This window comes from Macaca fascicularis, chromosome 14 (genome assembly GCF_037993035.2).
Source record: "Macaca fascicularis isolate 582-1 chromosome 14, T2T-MFA8v1.1".
Lineage (NCBI taxonomy): Eukaryota > Metazoa > Chordata > Mammalia > Primates > Cercopithecidae > Macaca > Macaca fascicularis.
In genome coordinates this window covers 71,394,311-71,407,984 of record NC_088388.1, presented here as the reverse complement: position 1 = coordinate 71,407,984, position 13,674 = coordinate 71,394,311, and the positions used below count along the sequence as shown (strand labels likewise).

Below are 13,674 nucleotides of genomic sequence, written 5' to 3'. Positions count from 1 at the left end.
CTGGCCATTTAGGGGACAGTGAGAGGAAGTGGAACTTACCAGATGAGAAAATGTTGAGGGCAGGCATGCTGCTGGGAGAAGGCGGGCTATAAAGGATGTGGCCATTGCCTGCTAAGCGCTGAATGCAGAGCCACTGTGGGGCCCAGGGGGCACTAGGCAGGAGCTGAGGGCAGAGTGGGCACCAGTGGGGGTGCCCCAGAAGGCAGCTCTCTACCCCTATGAGGAGGACTTTTCCAGCAGGCCAAGTGATCCAGGGACGTGGCTTTTTCAGGTAGCAGCTGAGCCTGGCAAGCCACTCACCTTTCACAGGGGCCATGGAAAGAGTTCCTGTTTGAGGATGCTGGACTCATGGTCCTGAGGCCCCTCCTGGTGCTGGAAACCCTGGTTTCTAGGATGCTGGTCTCTCTCCAGCCTTTTCCCATGGAAGGAGTTGGTTCTGCTCTGATAGTCACCTTCCCACCTCCTATTCTCCCACTGAGCTCCTTTCACCTTCCCCGAACAACGTCTCCGTCAAGGAGCATGGGAACAAAGCCACTGCCACCTCTCTCTAGCCTTCATGTCCCATCTGTAAGAGGATCGTCTGAAAGGTCTTTAGAGTCTTAACAGGGAAAATGTGGTCATGTTCCCCTTTCTCCTCTAATTCTAAAGAACTGCTCTCCTCCAGCAACCCCCACCTCTAACTCTAAAGAACTTTGCTTCATATAAGCTCCACTCCTCCAGGAAGGCTCCTCGAAGCAGCCTGGGCGGCCTTCCTGGGAGGGATGCAGGAAAACAGGCTCAGGAGGCAGTGGGGGGCAGCCTGCAGGTTTGTTCCACCCCCTGGGACCCACACATGCTCCCCTCAGCTGTCTGGGCATGTGGAGTGGGTGCGTATCTGTGGTCCAGGAATCTTTGAGAGGGCTCAGATCCTTGGCATCAGCTGCCCTTTCAGCATCCTCCCTCCAACCACTTCAGACTCAGAAAGCCCTTTGGAAAAAATACAAAAAAAAAAAAATCAATTAAAAGTGAATGTTCAAATCCAATTATCCCAGAGCTCAGTGGAGATGGGGAGGTGAGTGCCTGCTGGGAGACAGGGGTTGAAGATTCCAGGAGGAGGGCCAGGGAATGAGAAGACAAGAGGGTCAGGGCAGCGAGGACCTCCCAGGGGACATACCCATCATCAGGACATACCCGTCATCATCCCCAAACGGGAATTCTTTCCATGGCCCCTGTGAAGGTGAGTGGCTTGCCAGGCTCAGCTGCTACCTGAAAAAGGATTAGGGTGAAGGCCCAGGCCCAGTGCTCTCTCTGGTATCTGAGCTTTGCTTGCCCACCTTTGTGCCTGGTGTCTGGTGGTGAGCCCACCTCCACAGTTAGGGCGGAGAGGCCCCAGGGTTGGCTGGGCCCTGCTCTCAGGAGCTCCCAGCAGGATGGGGACTTGAGACCCAGGTGTATGGAAGAGGGAAGAGCACTGGAATGGGATTCAGACAGGTCTGGATTCTAGCTCAGCCCCGTCCCTGTCTCTCTGCTTTCCTGCCTGAGGCCTGGTCTATTGGCTTAATGGATGACAGGTCCCAAGTGCTTGGCACAGGGGCCAGCACACAGCAGGAGCTCAGTGATTGTTACTTGCACCCCCAAGTCCCAACCAGCGATTAGCCTTGAGTGACCTTGAGAAAACACCTTCCTTTCTGGCCTCTTTTTCTGTGAAATGGGCGGGGTTGGGTACAGGGTCCTTCAGATGGTGACCTCTGTGGCTCTGGTCCCCCAGGAGGGAGAGGGACCGACCTGCAGGCTGCCATGGAGCCTGAGGCTCTCGCAGTGCCCGAGGAGGTGGGGGTGTGTGGAGGGTGCTCCTCCAGGAAACCCTGGACGGCTGGCAAACAGCAGCAGGTGTGGCGTGGAGGCTGAATCATAAAGACAGATAAGGAGGCCCGAGGCAACGGGCAGGGAATGGGCTCAGGGCGGTGTGGGGAGAGGCAGGGTGAAAAAGGGTCAAGGCGGGAGTGAGGAGGCCCCCCCGCCCCAGCTCCCAGCCCCACCTGCCCCTGTTCCTGCCACTCTGCAGGGTCTCAGATGCTCAGCTGCATCCCCCCAGTGTGTCTGGCTTTCTTGTCTTCTGGTGCTTGTAAGGGCTGTTCACTCCCTTGTAAAGACCTTTCCTGCTCCACTTTCATTTCAGTCAATCCCATTTTATTTATCTTTCATGGCCTGACCAGAAACCCTCTTGGGGAAGCCTGCTCCACAGTTCCCTGACACTGAGAAGGAACCAACTTTCAGAAAAGGGGTCTGGGCCATATTGGCCTCCCTTAGGGATGGGTCTGTTCACAGGAAGAACCCTGGGCTGGGAGTCAGAGACCTGGGATCCAGGACAACAGGGCTGCAATCCCAATCGATGCCCTCTCCCTGGACCTCCATCTGCCCTTCTGTAAAATGATAGGCTGAACATTCTGATGTTGAGGGCTGGTGAGACTCTGAATTGTAAGGGCTGCAAAGGGCCTCAGAGCTGGAGAGGAGAGAATCCTGGAAGGCTGCCTGGGCCAGGGTCTTCCTGAAAGGAGGCTTCACTTCCCTCTTGTTGGTGCCCCACCTCCATCTCCCAGACTGTTTCAGGCCCCAGCTCTGCCGCCTTCCTCTTCTTGTGTCTCCTGCTATCTTAAAGCCTCTGATTACCTGCTGCTGAGTGCAGCAAAAATCTCAGGCCTTTCAGCTGCAACTGAAGCACCCACCGCCCACCTCGGCCCAGGCTGGCTGTCTCCCTCCGCTACCACTTGGGGGTCCTCAGGGCCCATCCCTTAGAAATTTCTTCCGCTAAACTGACCAGGTCTTTCATTACAGAATCTGACCATCCCTAGGGTTTGTCTCGGAGGACACCGGGAACGGTCTGCTCCCATATCAGGATCCTCACATGCTGAGGGAAGGAGGGCGAAAAGAGGGTCCGGGTCCTGGGGGCTCAGTGAGAGTGGGGGGCTCAGTGAGGGGATGGGGACTCAGTGACAGTGGGCAGCCTCAGTGAGGGGATGGGGACCCAGTGAGGATATGAGGGCTCAGTGAGAGTGGGGTGGCCCAGAGAAGGGATTGGGACCCAGTGAGAGTGAGGGGCTCAGTGAGAGGGTAGGAACTTAAGTAAGGGGATGGAGGCTGAGTGAGAGTGTGGGGGCTCATTGAGAGGGTGTGGGCTTAGTGGGGAATGGGGGCTCAGTGAGAGGATGGGGGCTGAGTGAGGGGATGGGGCTCAGTGAGAGGATGAGGGCTGAGTGAGGGGATGGGGCTCAGTGAGAGGATGGGGGCTGAGTGAGGGGATAGGGCTCAGTGAGAGGATGAGGGCTGAGTGAGGGGATGGGGGCTGAGTGAGGGGATGGGGCTCAGTGAGAGGATGAGGGCTAGGTGAGAGGATGAGGGCTCAGGGAGAGGATGGGGGCTCAGTGAGGGGATGGTGGTTGAGTGAGAAGATTGGGGCTCAGTGAGGGGATGGTGGTTGAGTGAGAAGATGGGGGCTGAGTGAGGGGATGGGGGCTGAGTGAGATGATGGGGGCTGAATGAGGGGGTGGGGGCTCAGTGAGAAGGTGGGTGCTCAGTGAGGGGATGGAGGCTCAGTGAGAGGATGAGGGCTAAGTAAGAGGATGAGGGCTCAGTGAGAGGATGAGGGCTCAGTGAGGGGATGGGGGCTCATTGAGAAGGTGGGGGCTCAGTGAGGGATGGGGGCTCAGTGAGAGGATGAGGGCTAAGCGGATGGGGGCTCAGTGAGGGGATGGGGGCTGAGGGGATGGGGCTCAGTGAGAGGATGAGGGCTAGGTGAGAGGATGAGGGTTTGGCGAGGGTATGGGGTTTAGTGAGGGGATAGGGGCTCAGTGAGAGGATGGGGGCTCAGTGAGGGGATGGGGGCTCAGTGAGAGGATGGGGGCTCAGTGAGAGGATGGGGGCTCAGTGAGGGGATGGGGGGCTCAATGAGGGGATGAGGGCCGAGGGGATGGGGACTGAGTGAGAGGATGAGGCCAAGTGAGGGGATGGGGCTCAGTGAGAGGATGGGGGCTCAGGGGGTGAGGGCTGAGTGAGGGGATGGGACTCAGTGAGAGGATGGGGGCTCAGTGAGAGGATGGGGGCTCAGTGAGGGGATGAGGGCTGAGTGAGAGGATGAGGGCTGAGTGAGTGGATGGGGGCTCAATGAGGGGATGAGGGCCGAGTGAAAAGATGGGGGCCCAGTGAGAGGATGCTGGCTCAGTGAGAGGATGAGGGTCAGTGAGGGGATGGGGACTAAGTGAGGGGATGGGAGCTTAGTGAGATGATGGGGGCTTAGTGAGGGGATGGGGCTCAGTGAGAGGATGGGAGATCAGTGAGAGGATGGGGGCTCAGTGTGGGGATGGGGGCTCAGTGATTGGATGGGGGCTCAGTGAGAGGATGGGGGCTCAGTGAGAGGATGGGGGCTCAGTGAGGGGATGGGGCTCAGTGAGAGGGTGAGGGCTTAGTGAGGGGATTGGGGCTCAGTGAGGGGGTGGGGACTCAGTGAGAGGATGGGGACTCAGTGAGGGGGTGGAGACTTAGTGAGAGTCGGGGGGCTCAGTGAGGGTGGGGGTTCCCTGAGGGGATGGGGTTCTGTGGGAGGATGGGCTCAGCAACAGGCTTGGCTGCTTGCTGATGCCTGGTACCTAGTGGGTGTTGGAGGAAGGGGCTTCTCCAAAGTAGAGGACCCGAGAAAGACACACACAGGGGCTCAGAGAAGTGCAGGGGACCCAGCTCTTTCCAGGCTGTTGGCCCTACCAGCAGAGAACCTTTCCCTCGATTCTTTTTCCATTAAACAAATAGTTGTTAAAGGGACGGAACTGCCATAAAATCCACGCCTATTCCTCTCTTCACTCTGTGCCCATCTGTCCTTATCTTCAGTGGGGCAGGCCATGACCACCCAGGCACCCAGTGCTGTCATTAGCCTTCGCCTGGGCAGCTGGCCCTGTGGGGGTGGAGTTCCCCACAAGCCCAAGCATGAGCCTGGAAGGCAGGGTGGGGGTGGTGGAGTAGTAAGGGAGGAACTGGAGAGGAGCAGGGAGCTGCTCTAAGTTCAGCAAGGAGCTATTGGGGGTCTAAGCAGTGGACGAAGCTCCCACTCCCATGTGGGTGAGGGAGTCTCAGCCTCGGCACATTCCCCCTTGCAGTCTGTGGGCATCTTTGGAGCCTTCAGGAGGACAGCAGTTCTGGGAGGGCTGTGGCAGAGGAAAGGGGCTCCCACAGGGATAGGTTAAGGTGAGCGTGGGCTGTGGGGTCCTATAAAGCTGGGGGAGGGCAGGCTGCAGAGGAAGGTGCCAAGGCTTCCTGAGAATTGAGGGTCCTTGGAAGCCCCAGTGCTTGGGGGCATCTCGGCTTAGTCAAGGTTGGTCTATCCCAGTCCAGCCTCTCTCTTGTCCAGGGCCACTAAGATGATGGGACCCTCACTGAGACAAGGTTTCCAGTGTCACAATCTCCTTATGTTGAGAGTTCTACCCAGGCAGCACGATCAGATTGTTCTGAAATCACCTGACCATTACCGTCCCCTGCTCAAATCCCTCCCAGGGCTCCCCCTGCCCTCAGGCTCAAGCCTAGCTCCATAGGGCCCTGGCCTCTGTCTAGCCTTGCTCTCGGCTATCTGGCCACACCAACCTCCTTGTGGCCGTACCTTTCAGCAGGCACACAGTCTTCTCGCCTCCAAGCCTTTGCACATGCAGTTCCCTGGACATCCTTTCCTGTCTGCCTCAATAGCCTCTGTATGTCCTTTAGGACTCAACTCAGGTGTCTCCCTCTACAGGAAGCTTTCTCTGACTCTATCATACCCTGCACCTGGGCGGGCTGGGGCCTGCTCTTCCTGCCTTTGGCAGAGCCCTCATCTCCCGACTCAAGCGTGGGTCTGTATGTCGATCTCCGCATGTCCTTGGCCTCCTCAGGTGAGGCATATGTCTGACCCCTCTGCTCACCTCAGCCCTCAGCACTGAACCTGACCCAGAAGGACTCAGTGGAATGAGAGACTTGAAGTAGAACCCTCCCCTGAGGTTTTTAGTCTAGAATGCTTACTCTTGCTCTGGCATGGAGGATGAATTGAAGAGACCCAGCTAGGAAGCTAGAGGCTCGGGGAGAGGCTGCTCCAGGGTTCAGGGAAAAGGTGTCTCCACGTGAGCGGGGCAGTGACTTGGGCATAGAGAGCAGAGGACAGTTGTGGGTGATACCTAGGAGGTGACTCACTGATCGGATGGGGAGGTGAGGAAAGAAGGCAGGTTTTTGGACAAGCTGCAAAAGACCCAGTGGATGGTTGTGCTGCTTTGCTGTGAGGTGGGGGGAGTGGAGATAATAATTCAGATGGGATGGGGGTCCCTGGGCCACCTCAGGGACGTGGGTGGGAGGCTCCAGGTGGCCTTTGAGTATCTGGGGTCTGGAGCTCATGAGTGAGGGCTGGAGAGTCATGAGGCCGTGAGCACGGAGGGGTTTTGTGCAAAAAAGAAGAAAGGCTGAGGACAGATTCTTTCGTCAGGGTCCTGGGAGAGAGGCCAAGGCAGCTCCAGTCCAGGGGTGGGAGGGGAATAGTTGGGGGTCAGCAGGATGAGGCTGCAGTGCGCACTGACCAGCAACGCAAGGACCAGTGCCACCTTGTGGCCTCCGGGTAACCAGATTGTCCGAGGCCAAGGAGCTGGGCAGGGTTTGTTCGGGGGCCACCCACTGCCTCCATGAAGCCTTAGCCTTCATCTCATCAGTTTAATCATCAGGAAACATGGCTCCCATTGCTCTCCTGCCGCCCTACGTCCCTCTCCTTTCTGGGGTGACTGGCAATGTGGACAGCCGGGAACTGGAGCCCAGCACTCCAGGAACCTTAAAGGTCCTGGGTGTAAGGGCTGGAAGGTGGGAGAAACCACCAGTTCCTGTAGATCCTGGATTACTTAAAGTGGCCAGGAAGGAATGGGCCTGGTTCAGAATGCTGCGTGAGCTTGAACGAGATGCTCAACTTCTTTGGTCCTCGTTTTGTCTAGAGTCTGTGATCTAGTGATCTTGTGACTTGCAGGCCACCCCCTCTTTTTCCTCATGTGACCTTTGCTGGGCTTCCCTTAGTGACACTGTATGCACACAGTTCCCCAGGTTTCTCTTCTGTCCAGGCCAGGCAGTTCCTACAAGCACAATTAAGTGGAGGCATGAGGGATGAAGAACCCAGGACGATTAATCGTCAAGGAGTGACATTTGGTGCAAACTCAGGTGCTTAATTAAGCAGGTTGAACCAGAGGCCAGGGGGTAGAGGAGGTGGGTTGTATGGTGGGACAGAGAGAAACTCATTCTTCCCATACCAACCTCCCCTGCCTTGGTTCCTACCACCCCTCTGCCACTGTCATACCCTGACATTCACACCTGCCCTCCGTTCAAAGCTCACACCTCCACAGGTATTTGGAAAGTTTCCAGCATAGTGGTTAGACCTAGCCCTGGTGCCGCCTGGCTGGGTTCAAATCCTGGCTCTACCACTTATTCACTGTGTGACCCTGGACAAGTATTTAGCCTCTTGGTGCCATAGCTTCTCCGTCTGAAAATGAAGATATCTAACTCATAGAATTGCTGGGAACTCTGAGTTCATCTATGTGAGTTGCTTGGGCTGTGCACGGGACGTAGGAAATGGCCAATAAACTTTAGTTATAATGATTACCTCCTGTGCTTAGCACTAAAAGTTGATCAACAATTGTTTTCTGAGGATGGTGACGGGGAGGGTTCTTCTCTCCCCACCCTAGTTCTCCTTGGGAAGATCAGAGAGGTCAGGTCACATGCCTAAGGTCAGATCGTAGCAGGCAGCCTAGCTCTGAGCCCCTGCATTTACTTCCTGTGCTCTCCCACTGCCTGGAAGATCTGTGCAGGGCCCCACCTGAGCCTTTACCAGCAAGGGGCACCAGAGGCCAGACTGTGGCTGCCTGTTTCTCCACATAGGGGCCAGGGTCCCCTACTTTTTCACTTTTGCTGTCATCGTGTCCACCCTGAGGCAGGTCAGCTTGCCCAGATCCTTGCACATGTGCAGGGTCCAAACTTTCCTGTGTCCCCAGGCCAGGCCTTGCTCCTCCCTGAGCCGGGAGCTCTCAAGGTGGCATCATGTCCTCTTTTCAGGGAGGCTATCATCTCCCAGAAGCGGCTGGGCTGCAATGGGCTGGGCCTCTCAGACCTGCCAGGGAAGCCCTTGGCCAGGCTGGTGGCTCCACTGGCTCCTCATACCCAAGGTAAGGGCTAGGGGCTGGGCAGGGGCAGGGAGGGACTGTGGCCCCTGCACTCCAGGTCATGTCTGTCTTCTACCCCTCTTCATCTCTGTCTTCTTCTTTCTCTTGCTGTGTCTCTAGCAATCCCTCCATCTAATTCTCTCTCTATTGTGCTACTAAACTCTCTGAGCCTCAACTTCCTGACTATAAAATGGGACAATAGTATTTACCTTGAGGGGGTGTTTCAAGGAGGCACAAGTGAGATCATGCATGTTAAGAGCCTGGCACATGCGAGGGCTCAGTGGCCCGTGGCTGTGGTTGTGATGTGCTTGTGCCTGATGCTGGATGGGGCTGTAGTTGTTCTCACACTCTCTCTGTCACTGTCATTGGCCCTATTTCTCTTTCTCTTTTCCTCCATGCCTCCTGTCCGCCATGTCTCTCTCTGCCTCGTGTCTCAGTCTCTCTAGGTCTCTGTCCTCTGTCTCGATGTGGAAAGTGCACAAGACTGGGAGTCAGGAGACCTGACTTGCTGTGTGATCTTGGGCAAGTCACTTCCCCTTTCTAGACCTCAGTTTCCCAATCTGTAAAATAGAGGTGCTCAGCCTCACCTGCCTTCCTCCCTGCAACCCTGAGAGGATCACGAGAAGGTTACTGAGTGAAGGGGTTTCCTTCCATGCAGAGGCTGTTGCTGAGGTTGTTTTTGTCACTGCCTCAGGACCCGCCTCTATGTTTCTGTGGGTTTTGGGGTCTCTCTGTGTCTCTGTCCTGGCCTCTCTTTGTCTACATCTTTGTGTCCCCGCCCTGGGTCCCGGCTTGGTATCTCTGAGCCTCACCAGCCCTGCAGGAGCACCTCATTGCCCTCTCCCCCTCAGTGCTGGTCATACCGCTAGTGGACAAGGAGGCCGGGGCCGTGGCAGCTGTCATCTTGGTAAGAGCCTGCCTAGGTGGTGGGATGTGGGGAGAGGAGACCACGGGAGGGAGTGGTGGATAGAGCCTGTCTGGGGCATGTGTGTGTGTGTATGTGTGTGTGTGTATGTGTGTGTGTGAGAGAGAGAGATGGGAGCCATAAGTGAGGATGGAGTGAGGGGAAGTAGGGGTGTGGGGGTGGGAGGAGTTGGGGCATCTCCCACACCCCAGCCTTCTGCCCCACCTCGAATGGGTAGGATGAAGCCATTGGCCCAGTCAGCAGCTTTCTGAGGCATGTGCAAGCCCCTGCTGGACTCTCAGCCCCCATGAGGTTAGAAGGCCCAGCCATTGGCATACACAGCGCTAACCTTGGTTTCTCTTTGGGATCCTCCAGATGGGGTGGGGACCGTGTCCAGGAGGGCATGAAGCAAGTGAGGTGTGAAGAGAGAGGCTGCAGAGGGACAGATGGACCTAAGGGCCTGACCAACAGAGACAGTGTAGAAAACTAGCCAGAGATTTGGAGTGGCTGGAGCTGGGGGCCTTGAGGACAGAAAGGCCATGGGCAGGCCAGCCAGACCCAGGGCTGAGGCTGGGCAGAAGACAGGTAGCTAGGCGGGCTTCCTGGAGTGGCTGAGGAAGGAGTGTTAGTGGGAAGTGGTGGATGCTCTTCCAGAGCCCCGGAACCCAGGCAAGGCTCCCTCCACAGCCCCTCGCAGAGTTCCCAGGGTTTCTGCTCCACGGAGGGGGTTGTGGAAGTGCAGAGCCTGTGGGGGTGAGATTCTGTGGCTCTTTAAGTTTCTTCTCCTGTATGGAGGTGGGGGTTCAAACTCTTGTTCTATCCTAGTAACCAAAGGATGAGTTTCCCAAATTGCTATTATTGGGGTTCTACTTTTGTCGAGGGGGCTGCCATTCCGGTAAAGGGCAGGCTTGGGGGCATGGACAGATAAATGAGCAGGTGTTGGTTCCCCGGGGACTCTTCTCCAGCTCATTAAAATGGAATTAAAGGCTTCCCAGGCGCCTGACCTTTCTGAGCTGCTGGCAGGAGAGGGCGGTGGGAGTGGGGGATGGCTGAGAGGGGAGAGGAGAGGAGGGGTACTTGGCTGGATCTCCTCCACACCCATCTGCTTGACTGAGGGAGCCGAGGCCGCTGCTTGGTTTCTCCGCAAGCTGTTTCCCCCTTCTTGGTTTCTCCGCAAGCTGTTTCCAGCTTCTGGAATGGAGCTGCTGTTGCATGGAGTTCTCAGGGGGCCGCCTCCCCCTATTCTTTGCTTTCGGTCTCTCCCAGGGCTGGCCAGCTTTGAGGGGCACCGAGATGAGGGGCTATGTGCAGAGGTGGGGGTTGGGAGGCGGTGGCTGGGTTGAGCACCTCCTTCTCTGCTAAGGGCAAAAGGCCTGGGGTGCCAGGTGCCTGAGAAGGACTTCCTTAGGTTGAGGCTGTGAGGACTGGGTCAGGAGGGAAGCAAGGGGAAGACATTTGGAAGGTTACTCCCCTTGTGGGCAGAATGCTTGCCATGGCCGCTGCTCACCTTGGCTCAGGCTGGGCCAGAGGCCAATGTGTGTGTGTGTGTGTGTGTGTGTGTGTGTGTGTGTGTGTGTGTGTGTGTGTCTCAGGGATGCTGGTGGGATCAGATCACTTACACTTAACTCACCCAGTAGAACTCTGCTGTGATCCTGCGGCAGGCTGGGTGCTGGAGCTGACTCTGCCTTCAGGGAGCTCTCAGTCTTGGGGAAGGTGGGGACACCCTCTCCACCACGGGCCAGATGAAATACTGTTGCCAGCAGGTGCTCTGATGGCAGAGCCTGGAGCAGCAAGTGGTGCCTCACCATGGAGAGAGCATTTGTGTGGGGCCTTGGGGCACGGGTAGGAGGTCCACAGGCAGGGAAGAAGGGAAAGGGGATTCTAGGCAGAGGAGGAATGTGAGCGAGGCAGGAAGGAGGCCGGGGGAAGGGGTGGTGTGCTGAGGGGAGAGTGTGGTCCTGGGGAAGCTGAAATAGGGGTGCATGCTATTGAGTAGTATGCTAGCCAGCTGGGCTCTGGCTGCCAGGAGTTTTCAACAACCATCCCTTCATTTCCTCAAATACCCTGGGCAGGGAAGAGCTCTTGAAAGGTGTTTAGATTATTCACATCTGCCTCTCCTCCAAGCCTGCACCTTCCCACTCCTGTGGAAATGCACTTCCCCAGGATGCCCCTCCCCAAGGCATACACGTCTGGCAGATGCTCCCTGGCCCACAGGATCTCACTGCCTCCCAGAAGCAGCACAGGCAGCCCCAGACTTTCCAGCTGCTGCCAGAATCTGAGGGCAGAGGGTGCAGAAGGTAGATGGAGTGCCACAGGGCTGATCTTTTGGGAAGGTCGAGTCACCAGCTTCTTCCTCGACAAGCCCCATTCCCCTCTCTGAGTCTCTGCTCTTAGTATTCATCCACTGATCCACCTACCCATCCACCCACTCATCCATCAGTTGAACAACTATTTCTTGAGTACCCACTGTATGCCAGGCATGGTGTGCTAGGTGCTGGGAACACAGAAGTGACCAAGACAGATTAGACAGGCCCTGCCTTGGTGACAAGCACTAAAGTGAGCATGACCCCAGTTACTTGGGAGGTTTAGGTGGGAGTATTCCTTGAGCTCAGGAGTTCGAATCTGGCCTGCAGAATAGAGTGAGACTCCATCTCTAAAAAGAATAAAAATAACAAAAATATTGCAAAACAAATGAGCAAAATAAGGATAGGATCACATGTGATGGCAAGGGCTAGCAAGGAAACCCCTTGAGGGAGTCCTGCAAAGGAATGTTGGGGCCCGATAAGGATGCAGTTAGCGAGGGCTCTCTGAGGAATATGCCAGCCAGGTGCAGGGCTGTGTGGCTGACTTCTGGGCCTTTACAGCTCACCACTCAAGGTGCCCTGATTGCAGATTTTTTTGTGTGGAAAGAGTCTTTGACTCTGTTCTTTAATCCTGGGATAATAAGTCTCTTTGAGGAGTGGCGGCCCTTGGTCTCTGGCATTTGATGCCTGATTTGTGCCCACTCTTCCCCCAGCTGCACCAGCCACACCAGCTCCCTGCACAGGAATGGGGTGTTCATGCCATTAGCCATTTTGAACCTGGTGAGGGTAGGGACCTGGGGGCTGTACTGGGTTTTTAACCCTCTCGTACAGCCACCATGCACACTGTTGAGTGTTCCCACTGGGCCCCCGACACTTGCCTTGATTAGCAAGAGCAGGTGCAAGTGTGTGTTCCTGTTGGTGAACAAAAAGCCATGAGTGTGTTGGGGCGATTGTGTGTGTTTGTATATGGGGGTGCCAGGTGCATGTGCATGGCTCTTGAGTATGTGAACTAAGTTTCCTGTGTACAGGCATGAATGTGCCTGTGAGGATGCTGTGGACACTGTAAGGGTGGATGTATGGATGTCTTTGTGTCTGTGACTGTTCCGTGTGTGTGTGTGTGTGTGTGTACCACCTCCATGGGTGAGTGAGTGTAAATGCATGTGTGTGAGGGCCTGACATTCTTCATAAGAGTGTACATGTGTGTGTTTGTGCACATGCTGAGTGCAGGCAGACCGAGGCAGCCCAGGAACTGGTTGCCCCCACAACCCTAGAGGGGTCCCAGACTTCTCTATTTCTGAGAGATAGGACCAGGTGGAAGGAACAAGAACTATGTCCTCCTCCATGTGCTAACAGTAAAATGCCAACATATTTATATAAGCCATATGCAAATGAACCATAGCCCCAGCTTCTCCTCCCTCCAGCCCCCGCCGTCCCGTAGGAGTCACAGATTGAACCTCATCCAGAGCTTAAGTTTCAACACCATCCTTGACAGCCCAGGTCTCTTCCAGGTTTTCCTGCCTCCAATCTTCTTCCTCCCTCAAATTCACCCTACACCCCATAGACAGTGGCCCTCAGATGCTGAAGTCTGCCATGGCTCCCCAGTACTCTCAGGCTAAAGTCTAACTTCTTAGCCTGGCACTCAAGGCCCTTCTTTCTGTGGTACTATGGACCACGCCCCTACCTGGATCCTCGTCTCCCTGAACCACCTACTGCCAGTGTCCTGGTCTCTTCAAGGTCTACTTGTCTTCCCCATGCCAATGCAGGAAGCCTTCCAAATGTCCTCCCCTCTGAGCTACCCACCTAGTTTTCTCTCTCCTTCCTCAGGTACGAGGCTCCACACCTCCTCCCAGTCATGTCCCCCTACTCATCCCGCCCCAGTCAGACTGTGAGCTTCCCGAGAACCTGCTGGTCTCCTCCTCCCCATCTGCTCCTGGCAGGAGACCCAGAGCTGAGGCAGGCATTGGCTGCTGACTGGGGAGGGAGGAGAAAGGAGGGGCCCCCAGTGCAGGCACTGTGGGGAGCTCTGCAGGTGGTGAGCAGCTTTGAGTGGGCTCCGGAAGCTAGTGACGCAGGTGGGGAGCCTTGCTGGCAGGGCCTGTAGTGGGTCCCTAGGCTGCCACCCTCCCTCCCCACTGTCTCTCATTTTCCTCTACAAGCACCCAAGTAGGGGTCGGGGAAGGGACTTCACAGAGTATGAAAGATGGGCTGAGTTCCCTGGTGACTGGCACAGGGAACTTGGAGAGGGACAGGATGATGGGGGTGGTGGAGAGAGTGGATCTAGAGGGGGAAAGGT

The 13,674-nt window shown here is 56.1% G+C and overlaps 1 protein-coding gene across 16 annotated transcripts in view; it reads left to right on the top strand.

Annotated features, from left to right (window-relative positions):
- Positions 1-13,674, top strand: part of PDE2A (phosphodiesterase 2A) — a 99,958-nt gene that overhangs the window by 70,139 nt on the left and 16,145 nt on the right. For 7 of the 16 annotated variants that reach the window (XM_074014637.1, XM_045370267.2, XM_045370268.2 and 4 more), the window contains 2 exons: positions 8,068-8,177; positions 9,026-9,081. The exons of the other annotated variants lie outside the window; for them this stretch is intronic. Coding sequence is in view for 4 of the 7 variants with exons in the window: in XM_045370267.2 (XP_045226202.2) it covers positions 8,068-8,177; positions 9,026-9,081 (166 nt within the window). In the remaining 3 variants the exon portion in view is untranslated. The remainder of the gene's footprint in view (positions 1-8,067; positions 8,178-9,025; positions 9,082-13,674) is intronic. 16 annotated transcript variants of the gene reach the window in all.